The 25897-nt window shown below is 47.4% G+C and overlaps 2 protein-coding genes across 43 annotated transcripts in view; both read left to right on the top strand.

Moving 5' to 3' along the window:
• NDUFB2 (NADH:ubiquinone oxidoreductase subunit B2) overlaps window positions 1–25897 on the top strand; it is a 1166996-nt gene that overhangs the window by 877640 nt on the left and 263459 nt on the right. The window contains exon 1 of one of the 42 annotated variants that reach the window (XM_050782322.1): window positions 1954–1959. The exons of 40 other annotated variants lie outside the window; for them this stretch is intronic. The gene's annotated coding sequence lies outside the window, so the exon portion shown is untranslated. Of the gene's footprint in view, window positions 1–1953; window positions 1960–18866; window positions 18872–25897 lie in introns of those variants that run through there. One more of the 42 variants, XM_050782328.1, reaches the window with a different exon arrangement.
• RAB19 (RAB19, member RAS oncogene family) lies at window positions 434–24763 on the top strand. The gene is made up of 4 exons (XM_050782286.1): window positions 434–607; window positions 4016–4239; window positions 7345–7528; window positions 22251–24763. The coding sequence occupies exons 2-4, from the start codon at window positions 4039–4041 to the stop codon at window positions 22517–22519; spliced, it is 654 nt and encodes a 217-aa protein (XP_050638243.1). The 5' UTR covers window positions 434–607; window positions 4016–4038; the 3' UTR covers window positions 22520–24763.

The raw sequence follows: 25897 nt of genomic DNA, 5'->3' as shown, positions 1-25897 counted from the left end.
GGAGGTTGAGGCTGCAGTGAGCCATGATGATGCCACTGCACTTCAGCCTGGGTGACAGAGTGAGACCTTGTCTCAAAAAAAAAATTTTTTTTTACATCACCCAGTACAATATGCACATGTACAACTGACCCAAACATTTTGCAAAACAGTCACTGTTACTACATGAGATACATTCTGAAATTTTTTCCTAACAAGGGACAGCAGGACAAATTGAGAGCAAAGGATGCAAGAACACACAAGAGAAGGTAAGTAGAAGAAAGGAGCAGGGGCAGCATCGTATGGGCCAGCGCTGGTTGAATTCGCTGGCTATTCCTTCTGCTAGACTGGCAAAGGCTGGTGAGAAAGCCGGCTCTGCGCTCTGCCCTGTGCTGGCCACTTTCACCTGGTGCTTTGTACCCTGCGGCAGCCCTGGGCTCAGGGCAGGTGGGAGGGATTGTACTTTCCTTTCACTTTCTCAGGACGCCAAACCTGACACCTGGGGCCAGAACTACACTTCCCACCAAGCAGCGAGGCAGGAGGAAGAAGGGGGCACTGAGGGCTGAAAAGGAAAACCAGAAGAAAGAGAAAACATTACCTGCTGACCAGCAGAGGTGAGAGAGCCGGACAGGTAAGTGACAGGTGAACCAGGAAGGCAAAGGTTGCGGGATGCCGGCGGGAGGACATCATCGGGGTGGACGCTGCCTGTGTCTCCTGGCAAGGCTTGTAAGCTAAATGAAAGGGGGCTTTTGTGGAAACCCTGAGGACTCCAGAGGGTGAGGGGAGACATGGAAGTAAAGTCTCAGCTCAAGTTACAGTGATAAGACCAAGACACCGGAAGTGGAATGGCTGTCTTTAGTTGAAAAGTCAGACAGGAAAAAAGTGGTTTGCTTGTGTCTGTTGTCTGCTGGATCATCTACCCATATTGATTTCAGAGAGGTCCAAGAGAGGTATGGGATCCTTCTTCATCGCCTTAAAGCCCTGGGTTTTTGCATGCAGATTGGACACTTGAGTGCATTTTACCTTGTGTGATGAGACAGACTGTCCTTGTCTATGACTTTAGAGAAAACCAGGGTAAAACAGAGAAGTGAAGAAGGATGTCACAAGGCAGGGGCAATTTGCAGCACATCAGATGTGATCATTAAGTGGGATCAGGTTTCAGTTACTTTTAGAGCTATTGGATGAGGAGTCCGAACACACTCTCATGAAGAACAGTTAAAGAAGATGGAGATATTCTCCTCGGGGGGATATTCTTGCTGCTTCAAATATCTGATGGGCTGTCATGTGGAACAGGAATGTGATGTGTCTTGGCAGAGTAAGGATAGCACTGAGCTAGACAGATGGAAACCTCATGGAGGGAGGTGTCAATCCCACAGAAGTGAGAACTGCCCGGTGTAAAATGGAAATTTTTCAGGAGGTAGTCAGTTCCTTGTGATCAGAGATATTGAAGCATAGGTGGACATTTAAGCCAGGGATGCTGATGGTGGGAGTAAAGTTTCAGGTAGGTGACTTGGTCAATTGGTGTTTTCCAAGCCTGGCTCGTCATCAGAATCACCTGGGGAAGAGACAGCATGAGAGAGAGGAGGGGAGGGGAGGGGAGAGAGAGAGGTTTTTAGTTTTGTGTTTTTGTTTGTTTGTTTGTTTGTTTGTGTTTTGAAATGGAGTTTCGCTCTTGTTGCCCAGGCTGGACTGCAATGGTGCGATCTTGGCTCACTGCAACCTCTGCCCTCTGGGTTCAAGCCATTCTCCTGCCTTAGCCTCCCCTGTAGCTGGGATTACAGGTGCATGCCACCACACCCGGCTAATTTTTTGTATTTTTAGTAGAGATTGGGTTTCACCATGTTGGCCAGGCTGATCTTGAACTCCTGACCTCAAGTGATCCACCTGCCTCAGCCTCCCAAATTGCTGGGATTACAGGTGTGAGCCACTGCACCTGGCCTATTTCTTATGATTTTAATAAAGATGGGCTGGGGGTTGGGGGGGCGGTGGGGAGTCTCATTATGTTGACCAGACTACTTTCAACCTCCTGGTATCAAGTGATCCTTCTGCCTCAGCCTCCCAAAGTGCTGGGATTACAGGCATGAGCGACTGCGCCTGGCACAGTAAACGTATTTTAAAGTTAAAAACACAAAACACAAAACCTGGCCTGGTGCAGTTTTGAGATCATACCACTGCACTCCAACCTGAGTGACAGAGCAAGACTCTGTCTCAAAAAAAAAAAAAAAAAGAATACTAAGAAATAATTTTTAAAAGAACAAGGTAAAATTAGTTTAGCAAGTCTGGGATGAGCTCCAAAAATATATTTTTTTCAATGATATTCCCAGATAATTCTGACCATCAGTTAGTTTGTGAAACACTGTCATTAGAAACCTTTATTTTCCAACCAGACACTGTGGCTCATGCCTGTAATCTCATCACTTTGGGAGGCTGAGGTGGGCAGATCGCCTGAGGTCAGATGACTGGAGTTCATAACCAGCCTGCTCAACATCATGAAACCCCGTATCGACTAAAAATGCAAAAATTAGCTGGGCCCGGTGGCAGGCGCCTGTAATCCCAGCTACTTGGGAGGCTGAGGCAAGAGAATCACTTGAATCAGGGAGGCCGAGGTTGCAGTGAGCCAAGATCACACCATTGCACTCCAGTCTGGGCAAGAAGAATGAAACTCTGTCTCAAAAAAAAAAAAAAGAAGGAAATATATATTTTTCAATGATACTCGCAGATAATTCTGATAATCAGTTAGTTTGTGAAACACTGTCATTAGAAACCTTAATTTTCCGGCAGTGCGTGGTGGCTCAGGCCTGTAATCCCGGCACTTTGGGAGGCTGAGGTGGGTAAATCACTTGAGGTCAGGCATTCGAGACCAGCCTGACCAACATGGTGAAACCCTGTCTCTACTAAAAATACAAAAATCAGCTGGGTGTGGTGGTGCAGGTCTATAGTCCCAGCTACTCGGGAGGCTGAGGCAGGAGAATCATTTGAACTGGAAGGCAGAGGTCGCAGTGGGCTGAGATCATGCCATTTCACTCCAGCCTGGGCGACAGAGCAAGACTCTGTCTCAAAAAAAAGGAAAAAGAAAAAAAAAAACCTTTGGTAAAACAAGCCATAACCAGCCTTTGGTAAAATATGCCATAACATTATAGCCATGATTTTAATTTTGAATATTCTCAAAATCCTAATTTCCTGGTTGAAAAAATTAGGCTCCAAACAAGACAAAAAGGTCATGTCACTCTTCTCCAAGTTGACTTACCAATCACCGCTTATCAGTCCTTGTTGCTGGCTGCCTGGATGGTCAGCATTTTTGTTTTTGGTTTGTTTTTTGAGATGGAGTTTCACTCTTGTTGCCCAGGCTGGAGTGCAATGGCGTGATCTCAGCTCACTGCAACCTCTGTCTCCTGGGTTCAAGGGATTTTCCTGCCTCAGCCTCCCAAGTAGCTAGAATTACAGGCATGAGCCACCACACCCAGGCGGTTTAATATTTTTAGTAAAGACGGGGTTTCTCCATGTTGGTCAGGCTTGTCTCGAACTCCCAACCTCAGGTGATCCATCCACCTCAGCCTCCCAAAGCGCTGGGATTACAGGCATGAGCCACCGTGCCTGGCCTGGATGGTCAGCCTTATAGCAGTTGGGAGTCTTTCTCCCCAGGTAAAATTGACACTGGTGGGATGTCCAATGGCAGGTGAGTCACTGCTGTAGGCATTTCCTCAGCCATCCTCCTGCTTTCCAGGCACTCTGATGGAGCATGTGGCACCTCATCTCTAGGCCTAGGATATATCACTGCTTTTATCTGATGGTGGTGACCGTCCACTGGACCCACCAGAGAATGGCAGTAGAAACTCTTTATTCCAAGAGCACCCCTAAAGTAAGATCAACACATGTAAGGCAGATGTCCGCTTATGGGGGCAACTCCTCTATGCCTAACTAGCATGATTAGCATCATCCTCTCACAAGGATGTAGTGCTGTGAAGGTAATGACCTCCCTCCGTCTTGTCTTGTACTGGATCCCCAGTTCCTGGTGCTGAATTCCATCCTTTCTACCTAGCTCTGTTCTAGGTGGCAAGAACCATGCACTTCTCCGGCTCAGCCAGGGCAGCAGATGAGAACTTTGACTATCTGTTCAAGATTATCCTCATTGGGGATTCCAATGTGGGGAAGACGTGTGTGGTGCAGCATTTCAAGTCTGGAGTCTACACGGAGACACAGCAGAACACGATTGGAGTGGACTTTACCGTGCGCTCCCTTGATATTGACGGCAAGAAAGTGAAGGTCAGAGGGCACTGGGACGGGACTGATTCCACCTTTTTTGTTTTTTTTTTTTTTTTGAGACAGAGTCTTGCTCTATTGCCCAGGCTGGAGTGCAGTGGTGCAATCTTGGCTCACTGCAAGCTCTACCTCCCAGGTTCACGCCATTCTCCTGTCTCAGCCTCCCAAGTAGCTGGGAGTACAGGTGCCCAACACCACGCCTGGCTAATTTTTTTTTTTTTGATATTTTTAGTAGAGACAGGGTTTCACCGTGTTAGCCAGGATGGTCTGGATCTCCTGACCTCGTGATCTGCCCGCCTTGGCCTTCCAAAGTGCTGGGATTATAGGTGTGAGCCACCGCGCCCAGCCAGTTCCACCTTTTTTAGCCAGAATTCCCAACAACAAAGCACATGTCTGAGCGATAAAATATTTCAATATAAAACATGAAATCATACAAATAGTGGAAGAAAACATGGGAGTATTTATTTTTCTCATCATGGAATGGGAAAATCAGGCTTTAAATGAGACACGAATCCAGAAGCCAATAAAAAAAATATTGCTGAATCTAACTATGAAGCTCAAATTTATACATTTCTCTAACTATATAAAGGTCAAATTGGCTTTTATTTATTTATTTTTTTGGCGGGGGGAGGGGATAGACAGGGCTTTTTGTTTTTGTTTTTTTGAGGCAGAGTCTCACTCCATCACCCAGGCTGGAGTCCAGGAGCGCAATTTCAGCTCACTGCAATCTCTGCCTCCTGGGCTCAAGCAATTCTCATGCCTCAGCATTCCAAGTAGCTGGATTTACAGGTGCACACCACCACGCCTGGCTAAGTTTTGTATTTTTAGTAGAGATAGGGTTTCACTATGCTGGCCAGACTGGTCTCAAGGTCCTGACCTCAAGTGATCCACCTGCCTCTACCTCCCAAAGTGCTGGGATTACAGGTGTGAGCTACCACACCCAGCCTGAGACAGGGTCTTGTTCTGTCACCCAGGCTACAGTCCAGTGGCATGATCACAGCTCACTCCAGCCTCCATCTCCCTGGCTCAAGCGATCCTCTCACCTCAGCCTCCTGAATAGCTGGGACCACAGGTGCACCCCACCATGCCCAACTCATCTTTTAAATTTGTTGTAGAGACGGGATTTTCCTGTGTTGCCCAGGCCAGTCTCAAACTCCAGGGCTCAAATCCTCCCACTTCACCCTCCCAAAGTGCTGGGATTACAGGCATGAGCCACCATGCCTGGCCTTAAAAGGTCAAATGTTCTAGCGGCCAGGCAAGGTGGCTCACACTTGTAATCCTAGCACTTTGGGAGGCCGAGGCAGATGGATCACTTGAGGTCAGGAGTTCAAGACCAGCCTGGCCAACATGTTGAAACCCTGTCTCTACTAAAAATACAAAAATTAGCCAGGCGTGGTGGCTGGCGCCTATAGTCCCAGCTACTCAGGAGGCTGAGGCACAAGAATGTCTCAAACCTGGGAGGCAGAGGTTACAGTGAGCCGAGATCATACCATTGCACTCCAGCCTAGGCGACAGAGTCTCAAAAAAAAAAGAGGTCAAATTTTCTATGTACTCAAAAATGCCATAAACTGCCAGGCACGGTGGCTCATGCCTGTAATCCCAGCACTTTTGGAGGCTGAGGCAGGAAGATTACCCAAGGTCAGGAGTTCAAGACCAGCCTGGCCAACGTGGTGAAAACCTGTCTCTACTAAAAATACAAAAAATTAACTGGGCGTGGTGGCACACGCCTGTAATCCCAGCTGCTCGGGAGGCTTGAGGCATGAAAATTACTTGAACCCAGGAGACAGAGGTTGCAGTGAGCCAACATCACACCATTGCACTCCAGCCTGGGAGTCAGCAAGACTCTGTCTCAAAAAGATAAAATAATAAATAAAAATTTTAAAAATTTAAAAATACCTCAAAGAAATCAACAGAAAGGGCTAGATGAAGCAAGTAACAAAATCTCATTAATTATTAAATCTGGATGATAAGTGTATGAGGGGTTTTTTAAATTTTTTTTGAGACAGGGTCTCACTCTGTTGCCCAGATGGAGGGCAGTGGCGCATGATCTCAGCTCACTACAGCCTCAACCTCCTGTGCTCAAGGGATCCTCCTGCGTCAGTCTTCCAAGTAGCTGGGACTACAGGCATGCACCGCCATGCCCAGCTAATTTTTGTATGTTTCGTAGAGATGGGGTTTCACCATATTGCCAGACTGGTCTCAAACTCCTGAGCTTAAGCAATCCGCCACCTCAGCCTCCCAAAGTGCTGGGATCATAGGCATGAGCCACTGCACCCAGCCTCATTTTTCTATTATCTCTAGCTTTGGTGTATGGTTTGCAAACTTTCTCTAAAAAATAAATTTTATATAAATAGTGTGAGAATATGAAGAAATTGTTACCCTCAGACACTGTGAGAGGCTGTGTGAATTGGTGCTGCTGCTTGGGTGGCTAATTTGGGAGGCATTATTGTGAGGACATTCCAGACATGAACAGCTTGAGTGTTCCTTTAAAATCAAAACAGTTCGGCCAATATTATCACCTTTGCCAGTGTTCAGATCCATGCGCAGGCTCAAAAGATGAGTCCCCAAATCTGGACCACGTGATGAATCAGGTGAAAAGGCAAAGAACACAAGACCCCAGGATAAAATAGGTCCGCCTCTCGGACAGCAGCATCCCTTCAATCAGGGCTGTCCAAGCTTCTGGTTTCCCTGGGCCATGTTGGAAGAAGAATTATCTTGGACCACACATAAATTACACTAACACTAATGATACCTGATGAGCTAAAAAAAAAAAAAAAAAAAAAAATTGCAAAAAGATCTCATAATATTTTAAGAAAGTTTAAAAATTTGTGTTGGGCCACATTCCAAGCTGTCCTGGGCCAAATGTGTCCCGCGGGTTGCAGAATGGACAAGTTTGTCTTAGATGGTAGTTCCCCAGCCAAGGAGGATACCCAAGTCATCCAGTGAAAAATTGAAAGAATAGATTCCTGCATCCTACTCCAGATCTACTGGGTCTGAATATCTAGAAGTGAGACCCAGAAAACTGTGTTTTTAAGACGATGTAGGTGAAGGAGTTCCCATTACCTGTGGGAACCCCTGATTTGGACTCCCCTTCCTGTCCTTCTCCAGATGCAGGTGTGGGACACAGCTGGCCAGGAGCGCTTTCGCACCATCACCCAAAGCTACTACCGCAGTGCCCACGCGGCCATCATCGCCTATGACCTCACCCGGCGGTCCACGTTTGAGTCCGTCCCTCACTGGATTCATGAGATAGAGAAATATGGAGCTGCAAATTTGGTCATTATGCTGATTGGTATGGCATTTTTGAAGTTTTTAACTTTGGTTTACTCTCCTCTGAGGATGCTCAGCTTTCTGCGTGTTTCTGATGGCAGTGGAAAATGAAATCTTAAATGTGCAAGTGATGGATAGGGCCCCAGAAAGTGCCTTTAAACTGGATCCCACCATGCCCAGTCCCTTTTTTTTTTTTAATTTTTGTAAAGATGGGGTTTTGCCTTGTTGCCCAGGCTGGTCTTGAACTCCCAGGCTCAAGTGATCCTCCTGCCTGGCCCTCCCAAAGTGCTGGGATTACGGCATGAGCCACTGTGCCTGGCCCTTTGTTTTTATTTTTGGCAATCTCTACTGCAGAGTGAACAGGTGAATTTTGTTTTTTACTTGTTTATGGGAATCTAGTAGGTATATATATATTTATTGGGTACAAGTGGGTTTGTTTGTTTGTTTGTTTGTTTTTGAGACGGAGTCTTGCTCTGTCACCCAGTCTCGAGTGCAGTGGCGCGATCTCAGCTCATTGCAAGCTCCGCCTCCCAGGTTCATGCCATTCTCCTGCCTCAGCCTCCCGAGTAGCTGGGACTACAGGTGCCTGCCACCACGCCCGGCTAATTTTTTTGTACTTTTAGTAGAGATGGGGTTTCACCATGTTAGCCAGGATGGTCTCGATCTCCTGACCTTGTGATCCCCCCACCTCGGCCTCCCAAAGTGCTGGGATTACAGGCATGAGCCACCACTCCCGGCCACAAGTGGATTTTTAAAAAGAAAAAAGAGGCCGGGCGCGGTGGCTCAAGCCTGTAATCCCAGCACTTTGGGAGGCCGAGACGGGCGGATCACGAGGTCAGGAGATCGAGACCATCCTGGCTGACACAGTGAAACCCCGTCTCTACTAAAAAATACAAAAAAACTAGCCGGGCGAGGTGGCGGGCGCCTGTAGTCCCAGCTACTCGGGAGGCTGAGGCAGGAGAATGGTGTGAACCCGGGAGGCGGAGCTTGCAGTGAGCCAAGATCACGCCACTGCACTCCAGCCTGGGCGGCAGAGCGAGACTCTGTCTCAAAAAAAAAAAAAAAAAAAAAAAAAAAAAAAAAGAAAAAAGAAGAGTCAATTTATAAGTGTTTACCAATAATGTACATTAAAATACATAAACGGCCGGGCGCGGTGGCTCAAGCCTGTAATCCCAGCACTTTGGGAGGCCGAGACGGGCGGATCATGAGGTCAGGAGATCGAGACCACCCTGGCTAACACGGTGAAACCCCGTCTCTACTAAAAAATACAAAAAACTAGCCAGGCGAAGTGGCGGGTGCCTGTAGTCCCAGCTACTTGGGAGGCTGAGGCAGGAGAATGGCATGAACCCGAGAGGAGGAGCTTGCAGTGAGCTGAGATCCGGCCACTGCACTCCAGTCTGGGTGACAGAGCAAGACTCCGTCTCAAAAAAAAAAAAAAAAAAAATACATAAACTAGGTGGGGCGCGGTGGCTCATGCCTGTAATCCCAGCACTTTGGAGGGCAAGGCAGGTAAATTGCTTGAGCCCAGGAGATCGAGACCAGCCTGAGCAACATGGCAAAACCTCATCTCTACAAAAAATTTAAAAAATTAGCTGAGTGTGGTGGTGTGCACCTGCAGTCCCAGCTACTCAGGAGGCTGAGGAGGGAGAATTGCTTGAGCCCAGCAGGCAGAGGTTGCAGTGAGCTGATTATACCATTGCACTCTGTATGGGTATCCAGTTTTCCCAGCACCATCTATTGAAGAGACTGTCCTTTCTCCAACATGTGTTCTTAGCACCTTTGTTGAAAGTGACTTTATTGTAGATATATGGATTTATTTCTGGATTCTGTATTCTGTTCCATTGGTCTATGTGTCTGTTTTTATCAGTACCACACTGTTTTGGTTACTATAGTTCTATAGTATAATTTGAAGTCAGGCAATGTGATTTCTCGAGGTTGGTTCTTTTTGCTCAGGATATCTTTGGCTATTCTGAGTCTTTCATGGTTCCATATAAATTTTAGGATAATCTTTTCTATTTCTGTGATGAATGTCTTTGGGCCAGGTGTGGTGGTTCATGCCTGTAATCCCAGCACTTTGGGAAGCTGAGGCAGGAGGATAGCTTGAGACCATCCTGGTCAACATAGTGAGACCTCATCTCTACAAAAACTAAAACAAAATAAAATAGTGAGATGTGGTGGGAGGTTGGGGTGGGGGGATCACTTGAGCCCAGGAATTTGAGGCTGCAGGGAGCTGTGATCACACCACTGCACTCCAGCCTGGGTGAGAAAGCAAAACCTGGTCTCTTAAAAAAATAAATAAATAAATAATAAAAGGAAACAGTTATGTCGTAGTAGAGCAAAGATGGGAGAGCTGTGCCATGGCATACAAAGGGCCAGAGTGGACAGGCAGGTGCAGCCCATGCCCTCCAGGGGCAGAAGGAAACTCAGCAATAGTGACTCCTAGAGAAGGGCAGAATAGCACGCATCTCACTTGGGAATGAAGCAGTTCTAAGCTACATGCGGTTTCCTCAGGAATGTGGACCAGATCTACCTTTTTATTAAGGTCATGCATCTCCAGGACACAATGGAGGCAGTTCTTCCTCTGGGCTGAAGGGAAAGCTGTCCAACCTCAGGTGCCTCCCTCTGTGCTACCTTCTCTCTTTTTGAGACGGAGTCTTGCTCTGTTGCCCAGGCTGGAGTACAGTGGCGTGACCTTGACTCACTGCAATCTCTGCCTCTCAGGTTCAAGCAATTCTCCTGCCTCAGCCTCCCGAGTAGCTGGGATTACAGGCTCCCACCACGACCCTCAGCTAATGTTTGTATTTTTAGTAGAGACAGGATTTCACCATGTTGGCCAGGCTGGTCTGGAACTCCTGACCTCAGGTGATCCACCCACCTCGGCCTCCCAAAGTGCTGGGATTACAGGCATGAGCCACCACACCTGGCCCCACTGTGCTATCTTTGAAGGCAGCTCCCTGTCTCCAGCCCACAAGCCCCCAGCTGCCTCTCCCCCAGCCAGCTCCATCTTTAACTAGTCAATCTGTGAAACAGATGCATCAGAGAAGGGTGACAGATGCCAGGATGTCGCAGGATTTCCAGGAGTCTCAGAATGTTTTCTTGGTATTTTTACCCTAGTCTGTCTTTCATAACAACCATCTCTGCCTCACTTCTTCCTCGGTTCTAGAAATACCCCCAAAGATGACCTGGAGTGTTGCAGTCTCCCAGTTGATAAGGTGTCCCTGTCAGAGGGCTGACACAGGGGCCTTCCTGTTTTCTGTATGTGGCCTCCCCGCCTGAATCCAGAAAAATTTATGTCATCCCTCACGGAAGTGTCCCTGCACATATTGCCTCATACAGGTGCTTCTTTCTGTCTCAGAAGTTTATCCCCAGCTCCTTGAAGCCACTTCATCAGCACAGGAATGACCCCGGTGTCAGTGGTTGATTGCATGTTGATTTGTACAGCTCTTCCTCCTCTAGCTGGCCACAGGGGGCCCGGCTCCTCCTAATGGCCCCATGTAAAACCCTCAAAGGCCCCCATTTCCCTTAGAATAATGCACATATTCCTGAACATGGTTCATAAGGTACTTCAGATCCCAGCCCTGCTTTCTTCTGGGCATGGCTGGCTTCCCATCTTTCTCCCATCCCCACTCCATCGCAGCAAGGGCTTTAGGAGGTGACCTCATTTTTTATTTATTTATTTATTTAAAAAAAATTTTTTTTTTGAGATAGGGTCTTGCTCTGTTGCCCAGGCTGGAGTGCAGTGGTGCAGTCTCGGCTCACTGCAACCTCTGCCACCAGCGTTCAAGTGATTCTCTTGCCTCAGCCTCCCAAGCAGCTGGGATTACAGGCACCTGCCACCATGCCTGGGTAATTTTTGTATTTTTAATAGAGACAGAGTTTCACTGTGCTGGACAGACTGGTCTCAAACTCCTAACCTCAAGTGATCCATCCGCCTCGGCCTCCCAAAGTGCTGGGATTATAGTGAGCCGACCATTTTTTATAGGTTATCCTGGATGCTCTGTCTCATAAGTTTCTTCAGCATCTGATAGTTGTCCCTCTAAGGATCTTAGCCAAACCTTCTGCTTAAAGTCCTGTTATATTTACAGGTCCACAGTCACTCAACAAAAACCCTCAGCAGGGTTTTTTTCAAATATTTCAGAGTTCAGAATTTGTCAGATTTTAGAAAAGTGTACTCTGTGTTACATAACACCCTCAGCAGGGTCTGGGCCAATGCCCCATGGCCAAATACATTACTATTTATGCAGTCAAATGTATAAATAGTCATACAGAACAGATTGAATAAAATCTTCAAGGCCGGGCGCAGTGGCTCACGCCTATAATCCCAGCACTTTGGGAGGCCGAGGTGGGCGGATCACTTGAGGTCAGGAGTTTGAGACCAGCCTGGCCAACATGGTGAAACCCTGTCTCTATTAAAAATACAAAAAAAATCAGCCAGGCATGGTGGTGAGTGCCTGTAGTCCCAGCTACTTGGGAGGCTGAGGCATGAGAATCGCTTGAACCCAAGAGGCGGAGGTTGCAGTGAGCCAAGAGCATGCCACTGCACTCCAGCCTGGGTGACAGAGGGAGATTCTGTCTCAAACAAATAAATAAATAAATAAATAAAGAGTTGACTCAGTGGTATATGCTGTAGTCTCAGCTACTCCAGAGGCTGAGGTGGGCACATCACTTGAGGCTAGGAGTTCAAGGCTGAAGTGAACTATTATTGAGCCACTGTGCTCCAGCCTAGGTAACAGATGGAGACCCTATCTCTAAAAAAAAATAATAATAAAACAAAAAAAGTCAAAATGCACAGATGGCGCAGGATGCAGGGAGTAGATCAGATTCCTGGCTGCAGAGGTTCCTTTTCCCACCACATCCCTTCCTCCACCAGGGGCTCTCATTCCTTTCTTCTAGAAGCAGAGCTCAGCCCTGAGCTTCAGGCTCACCAGCTAAAAACACGCGCATGCTTCTCCTGAAGGTGCGCGCTATACGAGCTTCCTGTGGCTGCTGTAACCAGCTGCCACAAGCTGGGGGCTAAAAACAGCAGATGTGTTCTCCCACTGTTCTGGAGGCTACAAGTCTGAAATCGGTCCTGCGGGGCTGAAATGGAGGTGTTAGCAGGGCCGTGCCCCTCTGGAAGCTCTAGGGAAGACTCGGTCCCTCACCTCCTCTGGCTTCTGGTGCAATCTTTGGCTTTGTGTGCCTCTGCCTTCACATCACCTTCTCCTCCCTGTATGGGATCAAGGCTCCTTCTGCCTCCGCCTTGTAAGGACACTTGCGGTTGCATTCAGGGCCTGCCCAGCTAATCCAGAATAATCCCCCCATCTCAAGATCCTCAAATTAATCACACCTGCAAAGACCCTGTTAGCATTGACAGCTGCCTGAGGCTAGAGCCTGGTCTCCATGGGACCCCTTTCCCAGCCTACTATAGCACTCAAATGTGCTAATGTCTGCTGAAAACGGTCTTGGATTGAAACTTCTTTGGGGATCATTATGATCTAAGTCCAGCTTTGACACTGAGCAGGTTGATGACAGCGACTATGGGAAAGGATTTTCAAAATCGTTTTTGTTGGGACATATTAAGTATATAAAGAAAAGTACACATTGATTTATCTCAAAGGGAACAGCTGAGCAAACACCAGCTGGGTCAAGACAGAGAATATTGGCCGGGCGTGGTGGCTCATGCCTGTAGTCCTAGCACTTTGGGGGACCGAGGCGGGCAGATTGCCTGAGCTCAGGAGTTCGAAACCAGCCTGGGCAACATAGTGAAACCCTGTCTCTACTAAAATACAAAAAAGAAAAGAAAATTAGCCAGGCATAGCGGCGTGCACCCGTAATCCCAGCTACTTGGGAGGCTGAGGCAGGAGAATTGCTTGCACCTGGGAGGCGGACGGTGTGATGAGCCAAGATTGCACCACTGCACTCCAGCCTGGGTGACAGAGACTCAGTCTCTTAAAAAAAAAAAAAAAGAGAATATTGACTGCTTGTGGGCTCACACCTGTAACCCCAACACTTTGGGAGGCAGAGATGGGAGGATCTCTTGAGCCCAGGAGTTTGAGATCAGCCTGAGCAACACAGGAGACCTGATCTCTATAAAAAAATTGCAAATTAGCTGCGCATGATGGCATGTGCCTGTAGTCCCAGCTATGAGGGAGCCTGAATTGGGAGGACTGCTTTAGCCCAGGAGGTAGCGTCTGCAGTGAGCTGTGATCACGCCACTGCACTCCAGCCTGGGTGACACAGTGAGACCCTGTCTCAGAAAAAAAAAAAAAAAAAGAATATTGCCAGCCCACTCTCCACCCCCACCAGCTTTCACTTCATTACTCCCTACTCCCTCTGCCCCAAAGGCAAGTGCTTTTATGATAAATACTTCTTTGCTTTTTTCTTTTTTAATCATTTTAATACCTAAGCCCACATCCCTAAATACTGCAGTTTTGTTTTGTTTTGCTTTTTTTTTTTTTTTTTTTGAGATGGAGTTTCACTCCATTGTCCAGGCTGGAGTGCAGTGCCATGATCTCGGCTCACTGCAAACTCCGCCTCCCAGGTTCAAGCGATTCTCATGCCTCAGACTCCCAAGTAGCTGGGATTACAGGCAGGTGCCACCATGCCCAGCTGATTTTTGTATTTTTAGTACATACAAGTTTTACTATGTTGGCCAGGCTGGTCTTGAACTCCCAACCTCAAGTGATCCACCCATCTCAGCCTCCCAAAGTGCTGGGATTACAGGCATGATCCACCATGCCTCATCTTGTTTTGCTATTGTTTTATACGTTATATATAAACAAAATCATACCTTTTTGCCTAAGTTTCTTTCCCTCGATATTGTTTATGAGTTTCATCCATTGTTGCATGTGGCTGTAATCTATTCTTTTGTATAATTTGTATACTATTCCTTTGCAAGAACACCTTACAGAGTATTTCTGTGTTCTGTTGGCAATGGACATTTGAGTTGTTTCTAGTTTGGGGCAACTAGGAAAATAATGCTGCTCTGAGCATTCTGGTACATGTTTATTGATGCCGATGGGCACACGGCTCTGTTGGATAATACCCAGAAGCAAAATTGCATGGTCATGCCGCTCTAGATAATCTCAAACCACTTGCAGAGTGGTCATTCTAGTCTGTACTCCCATCAGCAGCATGCGCGGGTTCCAGTTGTTCTACATCCTCACCAACATTTGGTGCTGTTAGTCCTTTTACTTCCATGCACCCTGAGAAGTGTGTCATGAGATCACTAGTGTTCTTCATTTGCACTTCCCTGTCTATTAATGAGACTGAACACCTTTCAGATGTGTGTTAGCTATTTGGATATCCTCTGTTGTGAAATACTTTTCAAGTCCAAGTCCCATTTTTCTGTTTGTTATCTTTTTCTTGTTAATTCCTCAGAGTAGCTTATATCTTCTGAAAATGAGTCTGTGTCAGTGTGGGTCCTCCAGGAAGCAGATGTTGGGACAGGATGAGATAGACATGCAAGAGATATATTGGGAGAAACAGCAGTGAGGGATAAAGAAGAAGGAGCAGGGCTGGGCACGGTGGCTCATGCCTGTAATCCCCTTGGGAGGAGCACTTTGGGAGGCCGAGGCAGGTGGATCACCTGAGGTCAGGAGTTCGAGACCAGCCTGTCTCGATGGTGAAACCTCGTCTCTACTAAAAATACAAAAAATAGCTGGGCGTGGTGGCGGGCGACTGTAATCCCAGCTGCTCAGGAGGCTGAGGCAGGAGAATCGCTTGAACCCAGGAGGCAGAGGTTGTGTGAGCTGAGATCGTACCCTTGCACTCCAGCCTGGGGGCAACAGAGCGAGACTCCATCTCAAAAAACAAACAAAAAAAAGAAGGAGCAGAAGGAGGCAGGGAGTCTTCTATGAGATGTAGACCTGCCCCTGGGAAGGAGAGAACGGAGGAAGGACAACTTTGTAGGTAGAAAGAGTCTTAGACTAGGCACAACTCGAAGAAAGTTTATTTTTCAGGCAATGGGGTGCTCAAAAGCCAAGGTTGCCTGATAGAGGAATCGAATCCTGCATCTTGCAGCATGGTTGTGCATGAGTGCCTGCACGGTACGGGGGATGGGGTGCTATCCCCCCAGGGCACTGCACTAGTCCTGCTGGGCTCTGTCACCTGCATTCCCTGCACTAGGCTCTCTTGAAGGAGGCCCCAGCCCTTGTCAGTTACATGTGTTGCAAACATCATCTTCCACCCTGTGGAGTCACCTTTCCCTCTCTCTTCTTAAAAATACCTGAAGGAAGGAACATTTTGGTTTTTTATGTTTTATTTATTTATTTTTTTTTTTTTTTATTTTTTTTGAGACGGAGTCTGGCTCTGTCGCCCAGGCTGGAGTGCAGTGGCGCGATCTCGGCTCACTGCAAGCTCCGCCTCCTGGGTTTACGCCATTCTCCTGCCTCAGCCTCCCGAGTAGCTGGGACTACAGGCGCCCGCCACCGCGCCCGGCTAATTTTTTGTATTTTTAGTAGAGACGGGGTTTCACCATGGTCTCGATCTCCTGACCTTGTGATCCGCCCGCCTCGGCCTCCCAAAGTGCTGGGATTACAGGCGTGAGCCACCGCGCCCGGCCTATGTTTTATTTTTTATAGATAGGGTCCAACTCTGTCACCCAGGCTGGAGTGCAATAGTGCCATCCTAGCTTACTGCAGCTTCGAACTCCTGGGCTGAAGCAATCCTCCTGCCTCAATCTTCCAAGTAGCTGGGACGACAGGCGCATTCCACCATGTCCAGTTAGGTTTTGTTTTTGTTTTTGTTTTTGTTTGAGACAGAGTCTCGAACTGTGACCCGGATATACTGTGACCCACTGTGTATAGTGGCCCAATCTTGTCTCACTGCAACCTCCACCTCCTGGGTTCAAGCGAGTCTCATGCCTCAGCCTCCCAAGTAGCTGGGATTACAGGCATGTGCCATTACACCCAGCTAATTTTTGTATTATGAGTAAAGATGGGGTTTCACCATGTTGGCCAAGCTGGTCTCAAACTCCGGTCTCAAACTCCTGGCCTCAAGTAATCCACCGGCCTCAGGCTCCCAAAGTGCTGGAATTAGAGATGTGAGGCACCACGCCCAGCCCCAGCTAGTTTTTTTTATGTTTTGTAGAGATGGGGCCTTGCTGTATTGCCCAGGCTGGTCTTGAATTCCTGGGCTCAAGTGATCCTCTTGCCTCAGCTTCCCAAACCACTGGGATTACAGGCATGAACTACTATACCCAGCCTTTTCCTCTCTTGGTGGTGTATTTTGGTGAACAGACACTCTTAATTTTAATATATTTCAATCTATTGATCTTTTCTTTAATAATGATTGCTTCCTGTGTCCTATTTAGGAAACTTTTTCTTAATTGAAATCATCAGGATTATATTACCTTTTAAAGTTTAATCGATTAATTATTATCATTACTCTGCCTTTACATTTAGATCTGTGATCTACGTGTAATTGATTTTTTGTGTATGGTGAAAGGTATGGGTCAAAACTTTTTCATATAAAGATCTAATTGTCTTGGTACAGTTTACTAAAAAGGCAACCTTGGCCAGGCACAGTGGTTATTGCCTGTAATCCCAACACTTTGGGAGGCCGAGATGGGCTGATCACCTGAAGTCAGGAGTTCAAGACCAGCCTGGCCAACATGGTAAAACTCCATCTCTACTAGAAAAATACAAAAATTAGCTGGGCGTTGTGGTGGGTGCCTGTAATCCCAGCTACTTGGGAGGCGGAGGCAGGAGAATCACTTGAACCCAGGAGGTGGAGGTTGCAGTGAGCCGACATCGTGCCACTGCACTCCAGCCTGGGCAACAGAGTGAGACTCTGTCTCAAAAAAAAAAAAAAAAAAAAAAAAAAGGGCGACCTTTTCCACTGCTCTGTGGCACCATCTTTTTGTAGAGTACACATCATTTATACATGAGTTTGCTTCTGAGCTGTTTTTCCTCTCCATTGATCTTATTCATTCATGCTCTTGGGAGTGAAAATATCTTCAATATTACAATGGTTTATGACCCTCCAAAAGGCCATACACAGTACATCTGTGGTATTAAATTTTCATAGGCCAAGATCACTCCACTGAACTCCAGTCTGTGCAACAAAGTAAGACCCTGTCACTCACACACACACACACACACACACAAATTTGCCATGTGTGGTGGTGTGTGCCTGTAGTCCTAGCTATTTGAGAGGCTGATTGCTTGAGCCCAGAACGTTAACGTTGCAGTGACCTATGACCATGCTACTGCACTCCAGCCCAGGTGACAGGACAAGACCCTGTCTCAAAAAAAAAATGAATAAAGGCCAGGCACAGTGGCTCACGCCTGTAATCCCAGCACTTTGGGAGGCTGAGGTGGATGGAACACTTGAGGTCAGGAGTTCAAGACCAGCCTGGCAAACATGGTGAAACCCTGTCTTTCCAAAAAATACAAAAATTAGCCAGGCATGGGGGTGCACACCTGTAATCCCAGTTACTCGAGAGGCTGAGGCAAGAGAATCGCTTGAATCTGGGAGGTGGAGGTTGCAGTGAGCCAAGATCGCACCACTGCACTCCATCCTGGGCGACAGAGCAAGGCTGTGCTCAAATTAATAAATAAATAAGGTGGATGGTTAAACAAATGTTGGTCCTTGGCTGGGTGTGGTGGCTCATGCCTGTAATCCCAACATGTAGGGAGGCCAAGGTGGGCAGATCAGCTGAGATCAGGAGTTCAGGCCAGCCTTGAAACCCCGTCTCTACTAAAAATACAAAAATTAGCTGGGCATGGTGGCGCACTCCTGGAGTCCCTGCTACTCAAGAGATGGAGGCAGGAGAATCCAGCCTGGGCAACAGAGAGACTATGTTTGAAAAAACAAAAAACAAAAAACCACAAATGTTGGTCCATGCATACTATTGAATACTACTCAGCAGTGAAAACCATTAGTGGTATGCAGAAAACAAACTACTGATTTATACAACAACTTGAATGGATCTCAAAGGAATTATGCTGAGTGAAAAAAAAGATAATCTCAGGCCGGGTGCAGTGGCTCAAGCCTGTAATCCCAGCACTTTGGGAGGCCGAGACGGGCGGATCATGAGGTCAGGAGATCGAGACCACCCTGGCTAACACAGTGAAACCCCGTCTCTACTAAAAATACAAAAACTTAGCCGGGCGAGGTGGCAGGCGCCTGTAGTCCCAGCTACTCGGGAGGCTGAGGCAGGAGAATGGCGTAAACCCGGGAGGCGGAGCTTGCAGTAAGCTGAGATCCGGCCACTGCACTCCAGCCTGGGTGACAGAGCGAGACTCCGTCTCAAAAAAAAAAAAAAAAAAAAAAAAAAAAGAAAAAAAGATAATCTCAAAAGGTTACGTATATGAATCCATTTATATAATATTCTAGAACTAGAAGAGATTGGTGGTTAGCAGGGGCGGAGGACCGGGGGTGGTGAGAGTTATAAAGGAATAACATGAAAGAGAGCTTTGTGAGAATGGAGCTGTTCAATGCTTTGACTGTAGTGGTGATTAAAGGAATCTATGCATGTGATCAAATTGTGTATAATTATAAACATATACACAAATAAGTGCGTGGGACATTGATTCATTTCATAACAAGAAGTCTTTTTATTTTTTATTTTTTAGAAAGAATTTTGTTCTTGTTGCCCAGGCTGGAGCGCAGTGGCACGATCTTAGTTCACTGCAACCTCCGCCTCCCAGGTTCAAGTGATTCTCCTGCCTCAGCCTCCTGAGTAGCTGGGATTACAGGCGCCCGGCACCACACCCAGCTAATTTTTTGTATTTTTAGTAGAGACAGGGTTTTTACCATGTTGGCCAGGCTGGTCTCGAATTCCTGACCTCAGGTGATCCACCCACCTTGGCCTCCCATAGTGCAGGGATTACAGGTGTGAGCCACCGCGCCTGGCCAAGAAATTTTTTTTTTTTTTTTTTGAGATGGCATTTCACTGTTGTCGCCCAGGCTGCAGTGCAATGGTACGATATCAGCTCACTGCAACCTCTGCCTCCTGGGTTCAGGTGATTCTCCTGCTTCAGCCTCCCAAGTAGCTGGGACTACGGGCATCCACCACCACACCCAGCTAATTTTGTATTTTTTTTTTTTTTTGAGACGGAGTCTCGCTCTGTCGCCCAGGCTGGAGTGCAGTGGCCGGATCTCAGCTCACTGCAAGCTCCGCCTCCCAGGTTCATGCCATTCTCCTGACTCAGCCTCCCGAATAGCTGGGACTACAGGCGCCTGCCACCTCGCCCGGCTAGTTTTTTGTATTTTTTTAGTAGAGACAGGGTTTCACTGTGTTAGCCAGGATGGTCTCGATCTTCTGACCTCGTGATCCGCCCGTCTCGGCCTCCCAAAGTGCTGGGATTACAGGCTTGAGCCACCACGCCTGGCCTAATTTTGTATTTTTAGTAGAGATGGGGTTTCGCCATGTTGGTCAGGCTGGTCTTGAACTTCTGACCTCAGGTGATCCACCTGCCTCGGCTTCCCAAAGTGCAGGGATTACAGGCATGAGCCATCAAGCCTGGCCTCGTGACAAGAAATCTGATTAAAGTCTGTGGATAGCACCCATGTCAATTTCCTGATATTGATAATGTGCTATAGTTATACAAGATATTACCATTGGGGGAAACTGGGTGAAGAGTAAACTGGACCCCCCCTTTCTCTCTCTCTCTCTCTATGTATATATATGTATAGAGATGAAGGGGTGGCCTGCCCCTCCACACCTGTGGGTGTTTCTCGTTAGGTGGAACGAGAGACTTGAGAAAAGAAATGAGACACACAGACAAGGTATAGAGAAAGAGAAAGTGGGCCCAGGGGACCAGCGCTCAGCTTACAGAGGACCCACGACGGCACCGGTCTCTGAGTTCCCTTAGTATTTATTGATAATTATCTTTACCATCTTAAAGATAAGGGAGTGGCAGGACAATAGGATCATTGTAGGGAGGAAATCGGCAGTAAGACATATGAACAAAAATCTCTGTGACATGAATAAGTTTAAAGGAAAATGCTGTGCCTTGAGATGCATATGCAAACATCTCCATAAACCTTTTAGCAGCATTGTTTCAGCCTATCACATGGGGAGAAACCTTGGACAATACCTAGCTTTCCTAGGCAGAGGTCCCTGCAACCTTTGGCCCTGTACGTGTCCCTGGATAGTTGAAATTAAGAGAATGGTGATGACTTTTAACCAGCAAGCTGCCTTCAGGCACTTGTTTAACAAAGACACATCCTGCACAGCCCAAAATCCATTAAACATTGAGTCACCGCAGCACATGTCTCTTGCAAGGACAAGGTTGGGGGTAGGGTCACAGATTAACAGCATCTCAAATACAGAACAAAATGGAGTCTCTTATGTCTACTTCTTTCTATATAGACACAGTAACAGGCTGATCTCTCTTTCTTTTCCCCACATAGATATGTGTGTATATATGTATATATGTGTAGATATGTGTGTGTATATACACATACGTGAGTATATATACATATGTGTGTATATATGTGTGTATATATACACGTGTCTATAATATATACATATATAATGACTTCCCATATATCTATAATTGTTTCAAAATAAAAGGCTTAAACATGTTTTATGGAAGAAGGGGGAAGTAGGGGAAAAAAATCTCTACAGAGGCTCCTGTGGGGACGGTAATGAAAACCAGGTTGAGTAACACTAGTCTAGCTTGTCTTAATTACTACAGTTTTGTAATAAATCTTGATGTCTGGTAGAACAAATCCTGTGGGAAAGTAATTTTATCTTTAGATTCCTGCCTCAGGGAAACCAAGGCAAACTTTTATTGTATGTAAATTATAGCTTTCTCAGAAAGTCCTTTAGGCCAGGCGTGGTGGCTCATGCCTATAATCCCAGGCACTTTGGGAGGCCAAGGCGGGCAGATCACTGGATGCCAGGAGTTCAAGACCAGCCTGGCCAACATGGTGAAACCTTGTCTCTACTGAAAATACAAAAATTAGCCAGGCATGGTAGCACTGGCCTATAATCCCAGCTACTCGGGAGTCTGAGGCACAAGAATAGTTTGAACCTGGGAGGCAAAGGTAGCAGTGAGCCGAGACAGCACCACTGCACTCCAGCCTGAGTGACAGAGACTCCATCTCAAAAAAAAAAAGTCTTCCATTATGCACCTCCAATCCAGCAAATCCTGATCACAGTCTACTCAGCTAAATGAGCCCCGTCTCACACAACATCCAACACTCTGCTGTTTGAGGGGGGAAAAAAAGAGAGTAAAAAGAGGAGCAAGGGCTGGGCGCGGTGGCTTACACCTGTAATCCCAGCACTTTGGGAGGCCAAGGCAGGCGATCACCTGAGGTCAGGAGTTTGAGACCAGCCTGGCCAATATGGCGAAACCCCATCTCTACTAAAAATACAAAACTAGCCGGGCATGGTGGCAGGTGCCTGTAATTCCAGCTGCTTGGGAGGCTGAGGCAGGGGAATCGCTTGAACCCAGGAGATGGAGGTTGCAGTGAGCCAAGATTCCGCCATTGCACTCCAGCCTGGGCGACAAATTGTGCATAATTATACACAATTTGATCACATGCATAGATTCCTTTAATCACCACCACAGTCAAATTGCACTCCAGCTTGGGCGACAGCCTACACTCCACCTTGAGACAAGAGTGAAACTCCATCTCAAAAAAACAAAAGAAACAAACAAACAAAAAAGTGTGCCCTCAATTACCATTTGTGAATGAATGCATGCATGCCTATTGAAGAACTAAAATGTTATTTGTAAAGTTCATCTTGAAAGAAACCAGATTAAGTTATTCAATGGAATATCTGCTTATCTTTTTCCTTCCAGGAAATAAATGTGACCTCTGGGAAAAGCGGCACGTCCTGTTCGAAGATGCCTGCACACTGGCTGAGAAGTACGGCCTCCTGGCCGTTTTGGAGACATCGGCCAAGGAATCCAAGAACATAGACGAACTCTTCGTGCTCATGGCCAAGGAGCTGATCGCCCGCAACAGCCTGCACCTATATGGGGAGAGTGCCCTGAACAGCCTCCCACTGGACTCCAGCCCCGTTCTTATGGCCCAGGGTCCAAGTGAAAAGACCCACTGCACTTGCTAAGATGTTTGCAAAGCCAGTCACACCCACCAAAGAGGCAGCCTCTGAAACTAAAGGTAGCCAGGATACCGTAGTGTTGCCCCAGTGGCACTTTAGACCCCAGCGTGGACTTGCCGCTCACCCCTAATCCTCCCAGTCTGGATGGGTCACGCTTCTCCCTTGACTCACACCACAGGTCGTAGCTGCTGACTCTCAGGAAAACCAGCACCATTGTTTTCACTGACTCTTGACTCCGGAGAAAGCAGGACTTCAGGCCAGGAGAGGGAGGACGAATTGTACTCTTCTCCCCTTTCACTTTTCTGTCTCCCCAACGCTTCTGCTGCCTTCTACCGAATTTTGTTTCTTGCTTGAAGAAGAGCGTAGTGAAGGAGAGGAAGGAGGCAAAACAGCAAGAGAGAGAAGAGGCTGTTTGGAACATTCTGGAGCAGTTTGAAACAGCTCAGGCAGGGAGAATGGAACAAAAGCCCGCAATTAGAAACCAGAATGCTGCTATCATTTTGTTCCTGACATTCACACCTCAGGTCTTCACTTTGGGGAGCAAAGCCTTTTAGCAGAAATACCAGAAGTACCATCTTGCCAAATGGTCAGGAACTATCTGATGGAGATGGAACTGGAATTCACTCTATTCTAGCAGGGCTGCCTTGGCCACCCACCTGGGATAGGGGAGACACCTGCAATGTTTTTTCTTTCTTTCTTTTCTTTTCTTTTTTTTTTTTTTTTTTTTTTTTTTTTGAGACAGGGTCATACTCTGTCACCCAGGCTGGAGTGCAGTGGTGGGATCTTGGCTCACTGCAACCTCCGCATCCTGGGTTCAAGAGATTCTCCCACTTCAGTCTCCCAAGTGGCTGGGACTACAGGCACACGCCACCACACCTGGCTAATTTTTGTACTTGTTGTAGAGACGAGGTTTCACCATGTTGCTCGGGCTGATCTTGAACTCCTGAGCTCAAGTGATCTGCCCACATTAGCTTCCCAAAGTGCTGGGATTATAGGCATGAGCCACCATGCCTGATCTTCTTCTTCTTTTTTTTTTTTCTTTTGAGACTGAGTCTCACTCTGTCACCCAGGCTGGAATGCAGTGGTGCGATCTCGGCTCACTGCAACCTCAACCTCCACCTACTGGGTTCAAGTGAGTCTCCTGCCTCAGCCTCCCAAGTAGCTGGGACTATAGGCGCCCACCACCACGCCCAGGTAATTTTTTTTGTATTTTTAGTAGAGACTGGGTTTCACCATGTTGGCCAGGCTGGTCTTGAACTCCTGACCTCGTGATCCACCCATCTTGGCCTCCCAAAGTGCTGGGATTATGGGCATGAGCCACCATGCCCGGCCTTTTTTTTTTTTTTTTTTTTTTTTTGAGACGGAGTTTCACTCTTGTTGCCCAGGCTGGAGTGCAATGATGCGATCTTGGCTCACTGCAACCTCCCCCTTCCAGATTCAAGCGATTCTCCTGCCTCAACTCCCTAGTATCTGGGATTACAGGCACCCGCCACCACGCCTAGCTAATTTTTGTATTTTTAGTAGAGATGGGGTTTCACCATGTTAGCCAGGCTGGTCTCGAACTCCTGACCTCGTGATCTGCCCGTCTCGGCCTCCCAAAGTGCTGGGATTACAGGCGTGAACCGCTGCACCCAGTCTTTTTTCTTTTTTCTTTTTTAATTGTAGAAATGAAGTCTTGCTGTGTTGCCCAGGCTGGTCTCCAATTCCTGAGCTCACAGGATTCTCCCACCTCAGCCTCCCAAAAAGCTGGGATTACAGGCGTCAGCCACCATGCCTGACCCAATTTCTTTCTAGAACCCCAAATCATCTGCCAGATCAGAAGTCATTTTTGAATTAAAATTAAATTGGTTCATAGATGAATATCAAGCCAGCGTTGTACTGCCCCTTCTGTAAGATGTGGCCAGAGAGCAGCTGGTGCCTTCTGGAATGGAGTAACCCTGGATTTCAGAACTAAACATGTAAGAGGAGGCTGGAAGGCACCAGGCGCCCCTCGTTTCCAGGACTGTGTTAGGGGACATCAGGGCAGGCAGCAGGAGCAGGCCAGGGAGCCCTTCCAGGGTCCCAGGGAGCTGTGCACACTCACCTGGGGCTTCCGGAGGACAAACACCACTTATGACTGCAGCTGCCATTTACTGAGCTGCTTCTTGTGGCCAGAAGTTGTGTGAGGTCTGTGGGAAGTGAATGGTCCCCTTGGTTTGTGATGCCAGTGGAGGGGAAAGAGGTACCAGCTGCGTTCTGCTGCTCCTCTTTTTTTTTTTTTTTTTTTTTGAGATGGAATCTCACTCTGTCACCCAGGCTGGAGTGCAATGGCACGATCTCAGCTCACTGCAACCTTCACCTCCCAGGTTCAAGTGATTCTCCTGCCTCAGTCTCCTGAGTAGCTGGGATTATAGGGGTATACCACCACACCTGGCTAATTTTTGTATTTTTAGTAGAGACAGGGTTTCACCATGTTGGTCAGGCTGGTCTTGAACTCCTGACCTCAGGTGATCCACCCGCCTCAGCCTCCCAAAATGCTGGAATTACAGGCTTGAGCCACTGCGCCCAGCCTGCTACTCTTAACATCCTTGGACTTTCTCTCATCCAGCATCCTCTCATCCAGCAGTAGCTCTCAGTTCCCCCTTTCCCTGCTCCACTCTTTTTTTTTTTTTTTTGAGACAGTGTCTTGCTCTGTTGCCCAAGTTGGAGTGCAGTGGCGTGATCTTGGCTCACTGCAAGCTCTGCCTCCCAGGTTCAAGCGATTCTCCTGCCTCAGCCTCCAGAGTAGCTGGGACTATAGGCGTGTGCCACCACACCCGGCTAATTTTTTGTATTTTTAGTAGAGACGGGGTTTCACCATGTTAGCCAGGATGGTCTCGATCTGACCTCGTGATCCGCCCCCCTCGGCCTCCCAAAGTGCTGGGATTACAGGTGTGAGCTACTGCGCCTAGCCCTTTTTTTTTTTTTTTTTTTTTTTTTTTTTGAGATTGGGTTTCGCTCTTGTTGCCCAGGCTGGTGTGCAATGGCACGATCTGGCTCCCTGCAACCTCTGCCTCCTGGGTTCAAGTGATTCTCCTGCCTCAGCCTCCCGAGTAGCTGGGATTACAGGCACGCACCACCACACCCAGCTAATTTTGTATTTTTAGTAGAGACAGGGTTTCTCCCATGTTGGTCAGGCTGGTCCCTAACTCCCAACCTCAGGTGATCCGCCTGATTTGGCCTACGAAAGCGCTGGGATTACAGGCATGAGCCACCGCGCCCGGCTCCCTGCTCCACTCTTAGCATCTGAGTATCAGGGCCCCAATCACAGCCCATCTGCCTTTCAGCGAGAGGAAGGCAGTCTTTGGGCTCCTTCCCTGGACTGGTCTTCTCCTTGGCCTTAAGTTATTCTCCTGCTCCTTTATA

Source organism: Macaca thibetana, chromosome 3 (assembly GCF_024542745.1).
Source record: "Macaca thibetana thibetana isolate TM-01 chromosome 3, ASM2454274v1, whole genome shotgun sequence".
Taxonomy (NCBI): domain Eukaryota; kingdom Metazoa; phylum Chordata; class Mammalia; order Primates; family Cercopithecidae; genus Macaca; species Macaca thibetana.
This window is presented reverse-complemented; position numbering and strand designations above follow the sequence as displayed.

Excerpts from the sequence above, each read along its gene's own strand:
- RAB19 (XM_050782286.1), top strand. The coding sequence starts at position 4,039 with ATGCACTTCTCCGGCTCAGCCAGGGCAGCAGATGAGAACTTTGACTAT. Across the intron at positions 4,240-7,344 it reads TTGACGGCAAGAAAGTGAAG|ATGCAGGTGTGGGACACAGC; the intron begins GTCAGAGGGCAC and ends GTCCTTCTCCAG. Across the intron at positions 7,529-22,250 it reads TTTGGTCATTATGCTGATTG|GAAATAAATGTGACCTCTGG; the intron begins GTATGGCATTTT and ends TTTTCCTTCCAG.